The following is a 14,577-nucleotide window of genomic DNA, read 5'->3' on the forward strand; positions in this document are numbered from 1 at the left end:
ACAATGTCAAAAACGCAAGTGCGTAAAAACTAGAAGAAAACAAGTATTGGAAAACAGGAAATAGTCAGACTGCCACTGATAAAAGACTAAACCATGTAACAGTATGGTAATATTTATTAAATTGTGCTTATATTAGAAAAAGTTTATGGTGCGTTATGTTTTTGATCGAGGCAAGTGTTTTTTTCCAGTCCATTGACAAATTTGAATGAATTCTACAAAACAGTGTCAGCTCAACAGGAGGCTTGTTGTTTGCAGGTTCTGAGCGTAGAAGTCACCCACAAAGTCAGGACCTGTCAAGACGAATCTGTTGTTCAACAAGGCATGTTGTACCGCAGACCATCCATGCGTGTCCCGGCTGCGTCTTGGGGGTCGCCTGCGTCCGTAACATTATTTGGTTATGAAAGCTGTGTTAATAAATAAAAACACAACCAAAAATCTCCCTGCGAATTAGACATGTTTGGTTTTTATTTCGTAAGTTTAACAATTGCCTGGGGGGGGGGGGGGGGGGTGTATGCATAACTTGAAGCATTAATAACATTGCATGGACAAAATCAAATCAAAAGGACCCTTCCAAGACCTGTGTTGCTACTGCAGAGATTATGGGGCTATAGCTGGTAGTATAATGACCACTTCTGGTGTGTGAATATCTTGATGACAAGTCAAATTGACAGCTAGTGGGACATTTTGCCTGTGGATCACAAAGAAGCTGTGCCAATTGTGCACTAATGCAAAAATGCAGGCAACACAAAAATCCCACACTGAATGATGTCTAAATAATGACTCAAATAGAGAGCCCTCTACACAACAGACAGGGTGTGTCTGAAACAGCACACCATTCCCTATATAAAATGCACTACTTTTGACCAGGGAGAAAGAGATGTGTTTAACCAGGCTAAGTCCCCCCCCACCCAGGCTGAACACTGTACTCAATGGTGAGTGCAGCATTCAGTCTGGTTCAACCAGGCTAGAGAGAAAAGTAGCACTTTAAAAGCTTTACACAAAGACTGCTTCAGTGGCCTCCTAGAGTAGGGAAAACAATGACATTGGCATAAAATAATTACAAGTAGCCATCTGATACTGTAGATTATAGATGAATGACACTGCTCAGTGATCAATAAATATAATTTCTTTATCCAAGAGCTGAACTAAATGTAGGTGGGGACATGCTATTTACACCATAAACATGTGGTGCGTGAGAACATTTTGGTCAAATAATGTAGTTAAGTATGTCCATGCTATTATTACTCAAGTATTCAAATGCCCTTCTAAGGCTGGTCAGTGGACTGATGGGATTGGTGGGACAGAAATATAACATGATCTGAAAACCCTTCCCTCTAGGCCTATATCCCTCTTCATAGTGACTATTCACCCTGGGGTCGTAAGTCCTCACCCTGCATCACACACCCACCTTCATCCAAAACAGACTAAACTCTCCCACTACTCATATTATTTTCCATTCCCACAATGGAGGGCATTAAGAAGTCAGAATGTGCATCCAAAATGGCACCCTATTCCCTATATATATAGTGCACTACTTTTGACCAGGGCCCTGGTCAAAATGTGTGGCAATAATGCACTATACAGGGAATAGGGTGCCATTTCAGATGCAAACCAAACAGATACAGTCTAATTAAATCACATGGTAAAAACCAAAGATGCAGTCCATCGTCTCAAAGCTGTTTTATACTGAAAAACACAGCAGCGGCACCAGACACCAAACTCAGCCATTAAGGATAGTTTCACTTGTACATTACTGAGGCTGGAATATGGAAGGAAAAATAGGATGAGGGAGGCAGGAAGGAAGAGGAGGAGGGGGGGCCTTGAGTGTTCCTCTGGGAAAAGTTACATTCTTTAGGAATAGTTCATCTTTTCCCTGGTGAGACAAGATGGATAGAATGGTATGGATAGAATGATAGAATGATGAAAAGTGAAAAGAGAGATAAATCACATGTGGATCCTCCTTTCTCTTTTAGACTGTAGGCCTACAACAGGAGCAGGTGGTTGTGTGTCCTGGTGTTCTGTGTTGTCCGCCCCCTGTGTGAGTATCGTTCTTGCTGTAGTGGTTTAGGTTCCTGAAGATGAAGAGGATGTTCTTGCTGGGTTGCTGTAATGCAGGAGTGAGGCTGGGGTCAAGGGGGACGGAGATGGTGAGTTCAGACTGGGAGTCAGAGGTCAATCACTTGGTAGGGGGGATGTAGGGCTCCAGGAGTTGCATTGAGAAGGTGTTGACTTTTTCAGACCCCCGTACCTCGTGGGGCAGCAGCGGTAACTTGATTATGTGGAAATCTTCATATAGATCCTCCATCTGGGACAGAAAATAAAGGTTAGGACACCATTGTAGGGGCAGAGCACGTGGTGACAGACTACTGCCATTGACAACATGAAGACTACTTATGCTGTGCTTTACCTGGTCCAGGTACTTGGACTGGATCTTGTGGCGGGCCTCGCACATCTTGCATGGCCGGTCTGAGTCGGGGAACACCAGCTGGTTGACGATAATGTTGTGCGTGTCGATGCGACACTTGGCCAGCTCCTGGATCAGGCGCTCCGTCTCGTACAAGGACAGGAACTCGGCGATGCACACACAGATAAACGTTGTTTGTTCCTATGAGGGTGTGTGGGGAGGAGCGGAGAGAGGCGTCAAACACAAGTAGAGACATAGTCACTATACGGACTCCAAAAACTATAATTAACACACAATACTCAAATAACCACTCTACTTCACAATGTGGAGTTATCAATCAAATGTACATAATGCAGGTGTATATACACACCACAATGTTTTCCTAGAGCGAAGATGTTTGGTAAAGCATTGTTAAGGAGATCGATGTTTCTAAATGGGTCGGTGTTGGTCTGACTTACAGGGTCTTTGAACTGCTCACTGACAGAGCGGATGACTGGTAGGGTCTCCTCCAGCTTAGAGGCCAGCTGGTCTGCGTTCATGTCTCCCAGACCCAGCATGTTACACATCTACGGGGGAGAAAGAGTGAGCAAGAACTAGAGAGAAGGATCATGCACAAGTGGCAACAATAAGAGAACTGATGCTACCGACTCAGACAGCAACACTGGTCAATAAAAACAGAGCAACTAGAGCTTCATGCTTAACACAGAATTAAAATCAACAGTCAGTAGACCTTACCTGTGAGATGAAGGGGCTGATCTGGTTTAGGGTTAGTAGACCTTACCTGTGAGATGAAGAGGCTGATCTAGTTTAGGGCTAGTAGGCCTTACCTAGGAGATGAAGGGGCTGATCTGGTTTAGGGCTAGTAGACCTTACCTGTGAGATGAAGGGGCTGATCTGGTTTAGGGTTAGTAGGCCTTACCTAGGAGATGAAGATGCTGATCTGGTTTAGGGTTAGTAGGCCTTACCTAGGAGATGAAGATGCTGATCTGGTTTAGGGTTAGTAGGCCTTACCTAGGAGATGAAGATGCTGATCTGGTTTAGGGCTAGTAGGCCTTACCTAGGAGATGAAGGGGCTGATCTGGTTTAGGGCTAGTAGGCCTTACCTAGGAGATGAAGGGGCTGATCTGGTTTAGGGCTAGTAGACCTTACCTGTGAGATGAAGGGGCTGATCTGGTTTAGGGCTAGTAGACCTTACCTGTGAGATGAAGGGGCTGATCTGGTTTAGTGTTAGTAGACCTTACCTGTGAGATGAAGGGGCTGATCTGGTTTAGGGCTAGTAGACCTTACCTGTGAGATGAAGGGGCTGATCTGGTTTAGTGTTAGTAGACCTTACCTGTGAGATGAAGGGGCTGATCTGGTTTAGGGCTAGTAGACCTTACCTGTGAGATGAAGAGGCTGATCTGGTTTAGGGCTAGTAGACCTTACCTGTGAGATGAAGGGACTAATCTGGTTCTTGATCTGCATGAGTCGTCCCAGGCCTCTCTCCACTATGGTGGGGAAGTTGAGCAGACGTAGCGTGTGGCCAGTGGGGGCAGTGTCGAACACCACCACAGAGAAGTTCATGCCTTTCACTAACCTGAATGGAGAGGAAAAGAGTATGACTGAGGAATACTGGAGTTAGTCAATATAACCTTATTAACCCTCTAGTTTCTAAGCTGGGGGGGGGGGGGGGGGGGGGGGGGTTCTACTAACATATATATTTGTTTTAAGATGATTTAGCTATTTGATTATGAATTTGAAGACCCCTTATTAAGGCAGAGTTTTGTTTTGCCCTAGAACTACACAACTGATTAAAATAAATCAACTAATCATCAAGCTTTGAATCAGCTGTGTAATGTTAGAGTAAAAAACAAAACAGTTTGGAAAACCCTGCCTTAACGGTAACGGGTCTTAAAATTCAAATAGCTAAATGATCCTTGGTGTGACCATCTTAAAACAAATCTATTTTAGCTTAGTAGAACCCCCCCAGAAACTAAACTAGTGCATCAAAGCGGGGGCCGAGAGACTGAAAAACAGCTTCTATCTCAAGGCCATCAAACTGTTAAACAGCCATCACTAACATTGAGTGGCTGCTGCCAACATACTGACTCAAATCTCTAGCCACTTTAATACTTGGATGTAATAAATGTATCACTAGTCACTTTGAACAATTCCACTTTATATAATGTTTCCATACCCTACATTACTCATCTCATGTATATACTGTACTCTATACCATCTACTGCATCTTGCCTATGCCGCACGGCCATCCATATATTTGTATGTACATACTCTAATTCGTCCCTTTACACTTGTGTGCATAAGGTAGTTGTTGTGAATTTGTTAGATCACTTGTTAGATATTACTGCACTGTCGGAACTAGAAGCACAAGCATTTCGCTACACTCGCATTAGCATCTGCTAACCATGTGTATGTGACCAAGAAAATATGATTTAGGAACCGCTGCCTTAACGTAAAAATAATAATAATAAATAAATAAACATACATACACACACACACACACACACACACACACACACACACACACACACACACACACAAAAGATTTGGTGAAACATTAAGTTTGGCATTACTGCTATTAAACACATTGAATAACAGATCCATTACTTGGAACATATTTTTTTTACTATACTAAGGAAGTTTGTCCATCCTATATCTGAGAGATATAAGAGAGATCTATTCTTATTTTAGGAAATAAACTACTTTTTAAATCCCGTACAGGGGGACCTTCATACGAGTCGTGTGAGTGTCCTAGAGACATGTGTGTGTTTGTGGTCATATTAGTGTGTAGCCCAAACTGCTTGGACGCTACAGGCAGAAGAGGCAGTAACGACTTCAGATGAGTCCCGTGATACTTGTGGGGGTCGTAGAGCAAAATGGAGAACACCATCGTGTTCGTGCGACTCTCAGTTTGTAGGCCAAGCCCTTCAGACACTACAGACATATTCGTGAGAAGACCGATTTTCGGGATGTCTAATGGTCTGACAAACACCGCTCTAGCTTTGCCACCTTTCACCGCAAGTGCGGAAGGGCAATATCGGCAGATGCGGTGGATTGAGGCCCTTTGCAAAAAAAACATATTTCATTTAAACAGAAGTATTTTTTTAAATTATGGCCGTGGAAATTGTAGGAAAAGGGTTAAGCTAACCCAGACGTATGAATTTGATTCGGGTGACAATAAAGCCCAATAACAGCAGCCCAACTAATTTCTACCACCACAAGTACAGACCAACAGCCACACTATCATCCATGTATATGGTGCATTATAGCACAGAAACTGAACATAACCAATGATTCACTGAATTTAAAGAACTTTTAAAAAACACTCAAAGCACAATGTGTATCGATAACTATGTGGAGAGCCATTAAGTGTTGACTTCATGACCTCTGTGTGTGCGTCTCCATACCTCATGACCTCTGCGTAGCTCATGGCCTCGTCGATGCCGGGGAAGGCACTCATGGCCTCCTGCATCATCTTCTTGCCCATACTCAGCATGTTATCCTCTTCAAAGAACTCATCTGGGAGCTCCGCCACACCCAGGCTGGGATCAATCTCCTGCAGGGGCACACACACAGACAGACAACACAGACAGAGCAGAGGTTAGGGCAAGACACAGGAGGAAAGAGAAAATCTCCATCTTAGGGAAAAACAGACTTTGCTTGCAGGACTTTTTTTTAATACTGATGGCTAGATTGTGTGTGAAACACAAACTATTGTGTGAAATAAGAGTTTAGTCTTGCCTGTGTCATTCTCCAAACAAAGCTTGCTGAATGTCACCCTCAAGTCAACATAAGCTCTCCTAAGTCGACTTCTATGAATATATTGACGGTGAGGAGGTAGACTGACAAACCAGCTCTTTGCCTCTACTCATTCTCAAAACCCAGTAAGTGAGTGCATACTGCAGAAAGCGACATCACCAGTCTGTAGTGTAGACAGAGAAAAACTGGGGCAAAGAGACTGGGTCTAATGCTGACATACCATAGCGAAGAGGTTCTCGTAGCCCTGGACTTTTGTGGGCACCTTTGAGAACTTCTGGTCAAAGGCATCTGAGATGTTGTGTGCCGGGTCAGTGGAGATGATGAGCACGCTGTCACGCACCGCAGCCAGCTGTACAGCCAGACTGCAGCTGTGGGGGCAAAGGACAGACGGAAACATTAGCACACATAGACAGAAATGTCATGAGCACGCACTGACAGACAAATATGACCATAGACATATACACTGATAGACAGACACGAGCACAGACAAACAAGACAGACAGTTATCTTTTTCAACCCTTCAGTTAGAAATTGTTTACGTATGTATACGTTACTACATTAGAAACATGTCGTCTCAATTAAATAAAAATCAGCTTCACATGAAACTGACAAATTTAACCACCGAACTTTGAAGTTGGTGTTTGAAAGTGATGGTCCATGTTGAGTTGATGGTAGTGTCTAGCTAAAACTAGTTAGCTAGATAACGTTAGATAGATAGCAGAGTTTGCTAACCTGATGCTTGCTGTTAATGTAAAAGATTGTTCAGAACTGTTTAAAACTCGCTGGATTGCTAGCTAACGTAGTAAGTAATGACAGTCTTATTAATTTGACAGCTAGCTAACCAGTTAGCTACAGTTGCTAGCTATTATTGTCATTTTAGCTAACCATATAACTAGCTAACGTTAGCTCACTGTGTTTCCCACTGAAATAAGAGCTACGCTGATGGTAAATTAATGTCAATAAAGAAACATTAATTGAACGTCGGGCTAGCGGTATTGAACAAGCTACGCTACCTGGCTAGATATCTATACTTGGCTAGGCCATTCATTTTGCTAGTGACGTTAGCTAATAGTGACAAAGCACTATTTTGTATCGGCCTACCTGCATGTTGTTTTGCCAACGCCACCTTTGCCTCCAACAAATATCCATTTCAGAGATTTCTGCTCTATAATGTTTTTCAATGTTGGTTCTAAAGGCTCCACATCGGGCGCATCTTCAAATTCTTCTTCCAACGAAGCTGCCATCTTGTGTGTACAGGTCAGCAAATGGGATGTACCAAATAATAAAAAACAGCTGGGTAAAAAGAAAAAGCGACCCTCTTTTGGGCGATACCAAGGCTAAATAGTTTAGCGATCAAAATGTAAACATATTTTCAGCAAACAATCTAATCAAAAACCAAATGAAAAACACTCAATTTCTAAGAAACAATAAAACAATGGATAGATATTGAGTAATAAAGACACAGGAGGCCCATCTATTAGGAATTGTTGTTTTTATTCCACATCAGAAATAACAGTAAGAGGACACATTATAAGACATAAACAGCTGACTGGTCATGGGAGAGTTCTGACAAATGCTTGATAGGCTGGTCCATCTTCAGCCCATTCTAAATTGTTAGCTTTTTTTGTTGCATTGAATTACCATTATTTGGCTGGGGTCCTCAAAGGGAAAACATGGGCCATGTGTGGGCTTCGAGGAAAATGAGCCGGTATGTCTTTCAAATTCAAAAGCCATAAAATACATAAACATGGAATAATAATGAAAAGTTGAAATATATTTATCTTTTTAAAATCTTCTGAATTTTAAATAGACTAGATGCTGTGTTGCATATTGGGGCCATGTGTGGGCTGTACCTTGCTCAAGGTCACATAGAAATATTTCACATTGTCGGATTGGGTTTTCGAACCAGCGACCTTTCGGTAACTGTCACAACACTAACCTTTAGGCTACCTGCCTTTCACAATGCGGATTACACATTGGTCCTAAAATAAAGAAAAGGGGATTGGGAAATCTTGAATTGCACCACCATCTAACACTGCACCTATACACTATCCCCCCAAATCCACCACCCCATCCCACTACTTTGGCCCTTAACGATCCTAAACCAGACCGTCAGCCTGGGAGGATGGAACCCCTTCTCTCAAAACTTCCTGTAGATCTTCGGCACTACAATCTCTCACACCCAAATACACTGCTCAAAAAAATAAAGGGAACACTTCAACAACACAATGTAACTCCAAGTCAATCACACTTCTGTGAAATCAAACTGTCCACTTAGGAAGCAACACTGATTGACAATACATTTCACATGCTGTTGTGCAAATGGAATAGACAACAGGTGGAAATTATAGGCAATTAGCTAGACACCCCCAATAAAGGAGTGGTTCTGCAGGTGGTGACCACAGACCACTTCTCAGTTCCTATGCTTCCTGGCTGATGTTTTGGTCACTTTTGAATGCTGGCGGTGCTTTCACTCTAGTGGCAGCATGAGACGGAGTCTACAACCCACACAAGAGTCTCAGGTAGTGCCGCTCATCCAGATTGGCACATCAATGCGAGCTGTGGCAAGAAGGTTTGCTGTGTCTGTCAGCATAGTGTCCAGAGCATGGAGGCTCTACCAGGAGACAGGCCAGTACATCAGGAGACGTGGAGGAGGCCGTAGGAGGGCAACAACCCAGCAGCAGGACCGCTACCTCCGCATTTGTGCAAGGAGGAGCACTGCCAGAGCCCTGCAAAATGACTTCCAGCAGGCCACAAATGTGCATGTGTCTGCTCAAACGGTCAGAAACAGACTCCATGAGGGTGGGCCCGACGTCCACAGGTGGGGGTTGTGCTTACAGCCTAACACCATGCTGGACGTTTGGCATTTTCCAGAGAACACCAGGATTGGCAAATTCGCCACTGGTGCCCTGTGCTCTTCAGAGATGCAAGCAGGTTCACACTGAGCACGTGACAGACGTGACAGAGTCTGGAGACGCCGTGGAGAACGTTCTGCTGCCTGCAACATCCTCCAGCATGCCCGTTTTGACGGTGGGTCAGTCATGGTGTGGGGTGGCATTTCTTTGGGGGGCTGCCATTAGGTACCGAGATGAGATCCTCAGAGACCATGTGCTGGTGCGGTTGGCCCTGGATTCCTCCTAATGCAAGACAATGCTAGACCTCATGTGGCTGGAGTGTGTCAGCAGTTCCTGCAAGAGGAAGGCATTGATGCTATGGACAGGCCTGCCCGTTACCCAGACCTGAATCCAATTGAGCACATCTGGGACATCATGTCTCGCTCCATCCACTAACGCCAAGTTGCACCACAGACTGTCCAGGAGTTGGCGGATGCTTTAGCCCAGGTCTGGGAGGAGATCCCTCTGGAGACCACCTTATCAGGAGCATGCCCAAGCATTGTAGGGTGGTCATACAGGCACGTGGAGGCCACACACAGTACTGAGCCTCATTTGGACTTGTTTTAAGGACATTACATCAAAGTTGGATCAGCCTGGTTTTCCACTTTAATTTTGAGTGTGACTCCAAATCCAGACCTCAATGGTTTGATAAATTTTATTTCCATTGATAATTTTTGTGTGATTTTGTTGTCAGCACATTCAACTATGTAAAGAAAAAAGTATTTAATGAGAATATTTCATTCATTCAGATCTAGGATGTGTTATTTTAGTGTTCCCTTTATTTTTTTGAGCAGTGTATTTCTCTGCTGTAACTACCACATATATATTCTGTGATTTCCACTCCATCAGTGCAGTTGATCACCATGGCTATAAACACAAGACATCCAACCTTAGTAAAACTCATGACATAGTCAAAAAAGTGAATTGTTAATACAGTAGTTTCCTTATGATGGTTCATCATGGCAATGTCTTTGGTGGCCCTAAAAAGTTTCAAGTTGATAGGCCACTGTGAAATGAATTTAGAAAGGAAAATGTGTCCATTGATAAAGATTGATTTATCAATAACTCAGCCATATTTGAACCAAAACCTTAGCTTTTCTCAAACTAAGTTAAGAGACCTGCCACATACCCATGTTATTTGGAATTCGGGTTCATGAAATATGTTTTTTAAAGGTTTTCAAAATTGATCCTGACAAACCTTAGTCATTGATGCAAATTTGATTGGTTGCCACTCCATACCTTCTTGCGTGGATGTTTTCTGTTTCCTTGTAACATTTTAGCTAATCCTAACCATTTCCCCAACCTTAACCTCATTCTCCTAACCTGCCTAGCTAAAATGTGACAAAGAAATAGCAAGCAGCCACTGTTCTGAGGGCAAAAGGAAACAATTTTAGGAAGGTGTTCTTAATGTTTTGTCCAGTAAGGGTACATCTACAGCTACTGGATAACATGACTACACCAGGTAATAGCATAGTAGGACTCAGATGAACACATTGTGCAATCCAACAGACCGCGTAGGTGCAGACCTTCGCCAACTCAAGAATTAAAACATCCCAACAACAATCATCAGTAATAGAAAGATATAATCTGTCCCAAATTGTACCCCAGTCCCTACATAGTGCACTACTTTTGACCAGAGCCCTATGGCCCTATGACTGCACTAAATAGGGAAAAGGGTGCCATTTGGGACAAATACACAAGAGCTCCGCCTGTCCTGTCTTCACTGGGGCCAGCCAGTCAAGTAAACAAAATAAATGTTATTTTTAAGGCAATTTCAGCAGAAATGTTGCAGTTGGGGAGGTTCAAGTCCCTAGTGAGACACCATGGTAGAATGATGAGTTATTGAGAAAGATGGGTTCATCTGTGGCTGTCGGAAGGGCGGAATTTATGAGTGTTGAAACAGAAATGTACAGGGCAAATGTTTGATGTCCGCCAATCAGGGGTGAGGGTAGGATGTGATTATTCTATGTTTTGCTTTTCGTTATTTATGTTTTGTGGTTTGGCTTCATGCTGTGAGCGGTATGTGTGCTGGTCCTGATATTTATGGGTGCGCTTTCTTTCATGCCCGCCCGCGAATCGGGCTTGGTTTTTCCAGCCTTCGGAAAAATCTCTTTGGGCCGGGGCCTTGTCTTGTTAGCCCCTCGGGGCGAGCGCACCCTCTGACCAGAGCACTCTCTGTGGGAGTGGACATTTGTATTGTCGATTTAAAATAAGTTTGGTAAACTATGAGACAGACAGTCCATAGATACAGCACTGGGGTTCAATCCAGATAGCTCTGTACTGTACATAGCTACCACGGATAAATCAAATTTTATTTGTCACATGCGCCGAATACAATTTTACCTTACTGTAAAATGCTTACTTACAAGCCCTTAACCAACAATGCATTTAAGAAAAATAATTACTAAATAAACAAAAGTAAAAAATAAAAGAGCAACAATAAAATTAAAATAAAGAGGCTATATACAGGTAGTACTGGTACCAAGTCAAAAAAACAATAACATGTGACACCCACAATGGCGTAAAGAGGAGGGTCACAGTGTCTTGTCTTCCAGAAGTTAAGGAGTGATTCCATTTCCGGACAGATTCCAGGGAAAGTCAAAGTAATAGGGGGTTAGAGAAGGGTCTCAAGCCCTTTATGTCTGGTTAACATTCTCCCAGTCCCCCTGCTCTGTTCTGCGGTAGTGCTGGGGCTGTCCTCCAGGGAAGACGCTGTCTGAACTGGGGTGCTCCAGGAGGAACTGGATGGTGGACTTGATGTGCTGGACAAAGTGTGGTGGCTCAGCCGTAGGGGACGTGGATAGGTACTGGTCGGGAGGTGGGGGAAAAAAAAAAAACATCAGGGGAGTAACATATCAGTGTGTATACTGATAACATACAATGAATGTTGCATAGTATCAGTGTTGACAGAAACAGGGACTATAACACAGAGGTTGTCAAAAAGGTTTTAAAGGGACATACAACTAAAGTTCTAGTGATTGTGGGATCAATATTAGTAATGTATTATTTTCTTACACCTTACCTTTAAGATGGTGTCATCGTCTTGCGACAGCCAGAAGGAAATATCTAGATTCGGGGACCACTTACATGGGCCTATCTTCACAACTCCTTTGTTCGAGTCATATATATCAGCCATCTGTGGAGATACAATTACAATGTTATATGACTGTCTGATGAAGAGTAGTTAGCAACTGGCGCATGGGTTCTATCCAGACACTCCACAAGCCATTCAATGTGTCATCTTTGATCTTTCTTTATATCGATCCTTCACATAGTGTCAGAGATGATGTGCAAGAGCATAGACAATATAGCAGTAGACAGGAATTCTAGTTCTACTTGACGTCCCAATTAGAGCAGGACCCAGCTAAAAATGCGGACAAATTTGCCAATCTGATGCATAGTGGCTCTATGACATCAGCCTATTTAAGGTTCTATATCTATGCGGAAGTCCCTACCTGTCCCCCAGTGAATGTCCGTGCTGATCGCAGCTCCTCCGCGGGTCCTTTGTAAGGAAACGAGGCGGGGAACACCTCCCCTGTTTTAATATTTATACCTGCAGACAAACAGTTAATGCCATACTATAAACTGTGTGCTACACAAAAGGTGAATTTATTTGCAGTGTAGATACAGTACCTATGCCATGCACACCCGGTCTGTGCGCTCCGTCCACTAAGACGTCATTCATCTCTGCAAGTGGAAAAAAGAGAAAGAGCCTCAAGATAGGTAGGGGCAGAGTCAGATATACAGAGAGTTGGGCCAATTAGGGTTTCTGTCTGAACGTTCCCGAGAGCGCCACTTCCTCCTCCATAGCTGTTGCTAAGTGATAATTGACACTTCCGCGTTGTGCTGTTTATTTCAGATAGGTTTTGAAAACTATGAATATGTCCACTGAAAGAAGATATGCAATTTGTTGACACCACAACACAGTACAGACTTGGATACACCTCGAATGCGAATCAATAAAAACATATTAAATTCGCTCTCCTGCTTTGCATGTTTACAGGGGTCATTTCATTGGGAATTGTCGGAGGCGCTCTCGTATTGTTACATCACCAAAACTTCAAGAATAAAAGGCACTAACATGGCAGCCGTTCGATCATGGCCCCTGTGCTAACATGGCCCCTGTGCTAACATGGCCCCTGTGCTAACATGGCCCCTGTGCTAACATGGCAGCCAAACTCTCTACATATATAGCTCTGGGTTGTATAAAGAAAAACAGGCTGAGAGAGAATATAACAGAGTGGAAACATGTACCTGTGATGCAGCAGGTCTCTAGGTGAATATCCTCTTTCTGTCTCTGGAAGGCCGCTGCAAAACACAATAGAAGGGTTGTAGTTTCTCTATGCAGCCTGATAATGGTGTTGCCACTGTGGCAGTTGCATTCAAACAGGAGGGAAGAGAAGGAGATTCACGTACACAATAGGTTAAGGCTGAGTTTGTGGGACGTCTTTGACTCATCATCAAATCCTCCAACGAGGTGGAGGTCCAGCCTGAAGGAAAAGAAGCAAGGGGACAATTACGTGTGTGTGTGTGTGGGGGGGGGGGGTGTGTGTTATCTCTTACCTGCCCTCCTTGGCAGGGTCCTTGCTCAGAGATGTGACAGCTTTGACGATGAGGGGAACCTCACTCCACGTGCTGGAGCCATCACAGTGAGCCAGGCAAGCAGCTCCACTTCCTACAAGATGGTACAAATGCAGACATTAAGAAGCTCATATCTTGATGCTATCATAGTATCTACAAACACACATTACATAGAGAACTGCAGTACCTGTGTGTCGCACCAGAACTAGGTGGCAGGTGGTTGCATCATCAGAACCAAGGACAGCGACAGAGTCTGGGGAAACAGAGGGACACATTTCGTCATGGTCGTGGATACAGCGGATTTTTAGCTACAGTGTAGAGGTAGGTAGCCGTTGGACGCAACAATATACTATGTTAAGCTAGGCTGACCGATTGATTTAACTATAGGTTTATACTCACTGTCCGCTGGTGTTGTGGCTGCAAACTCTCGTTGCTGTATGTATAGGAGGCACTTCGGGTCGACATCTACAACCGGCTTGGACCGAAAGACTCGGGCGTTTTCCTATGGTATAAAATAAAAATGTCATAGCATGAAGAGCAAGTGATATGTTACTTAATGGTGATTAATTTCAACAATGACAACTTGCTTACGACATGACAGCTGCTAGTTTGCTTGGCTAACTAGTCAACTCAACGGTAAATAAAGGTTAAATAAAATAAAATAAATACAAATAGTTTGCTTGGCTACTCCAGTCAACTCACCTGCAAATGCGGATATCTGGCGAACAAATCGACTGTCGAACCTGGTCGTTCGATTATTCTATTTTGTATTAGCAAAGGCATTTCTTTCTACAATATAAATCTACCTAATATAATGTCATATTATCTTCATGAAACATGAAAACTAGACCTATTACACAAGACAGATGGTTAGCTAGCTTGCACTTCCTGGATCCATTTTCTTCTTCTTTTGTAGGCTTTCTCCTCAAGAACGTCACT

At 43.4% G+C, this 14,577-nt stretch overlaps 2 protein-coding genes across 2 annotated transcripts; both read right to left on the reverse strand.

The window, feature by feature from the left end:
• Positions 1-437: 437 nt before the first annotated feature.
• LOC110493447 (ATPase GET3) lies at positions 438-7,500 on the reverse strand. The gene is made up of 7 exons (XM_036949364.2): positions 7,265-7,500; positions 6,384-6,531; positions 5,812-5,960; positions 3,830-3,980; positions 2,863-2,970; positions 2,408-2,605; positions 438-2,305 (listed from the first exon to the last, which is right to left on the reverse strand). Exons 1-7 carry the CDS (start codon positions 7,405-7,407, stop codon positions 2,177-2,179), a joined length of 1,026 nt encoding a protein of 341 aa, XP_036805259.1. The 5' UTR covers positions 7,408-7,500; the 3' UTR covers positions 438-2,176.
• A 3,812-nt stretch (positions 7,501-11,312) lies between these two features.
• On the reverse strand, positions 11,313-14,540 carry ntan1 (N-terminal asparagine amidohydrolase). Its single transcript, NM_001165247.1, is given in 10 exon segments — positions 11,313-11,864; positions 12,080-12,193; positions 12,513-12,610; positions 12,691-12,744; positions 13,312-13,365; positions 13,474-13,547; positions 13,621-13,732; positions 13,826-13,891; positions 14,038-14,140; positions 14,341-14,540. Coding segments are annotated over 10 exon segments (927 nt in total). The 5' UTR covers positions 14,422-14,540; the 3' UTR covers positions 11,313-11,693.
• Between the last annotated feature and the right edge of the window lie 37 nt (positions 14,541-14,577).

This window comes from Oncorhynchus mykiss, chromosome 17 (genome assembly GCF_057628025.1).
Source record: "Oncorhynchus mykiss isolate SJ-2025 chromosome 17, ASM5762802v1, whole genome shotgun sequence".
NCBI lineage: Eukaryota > Metazoa > Chordata > Actinopteri > Salmoniformes > Salmonidae > Oncorhynchus > Oncorhynchus mykiss.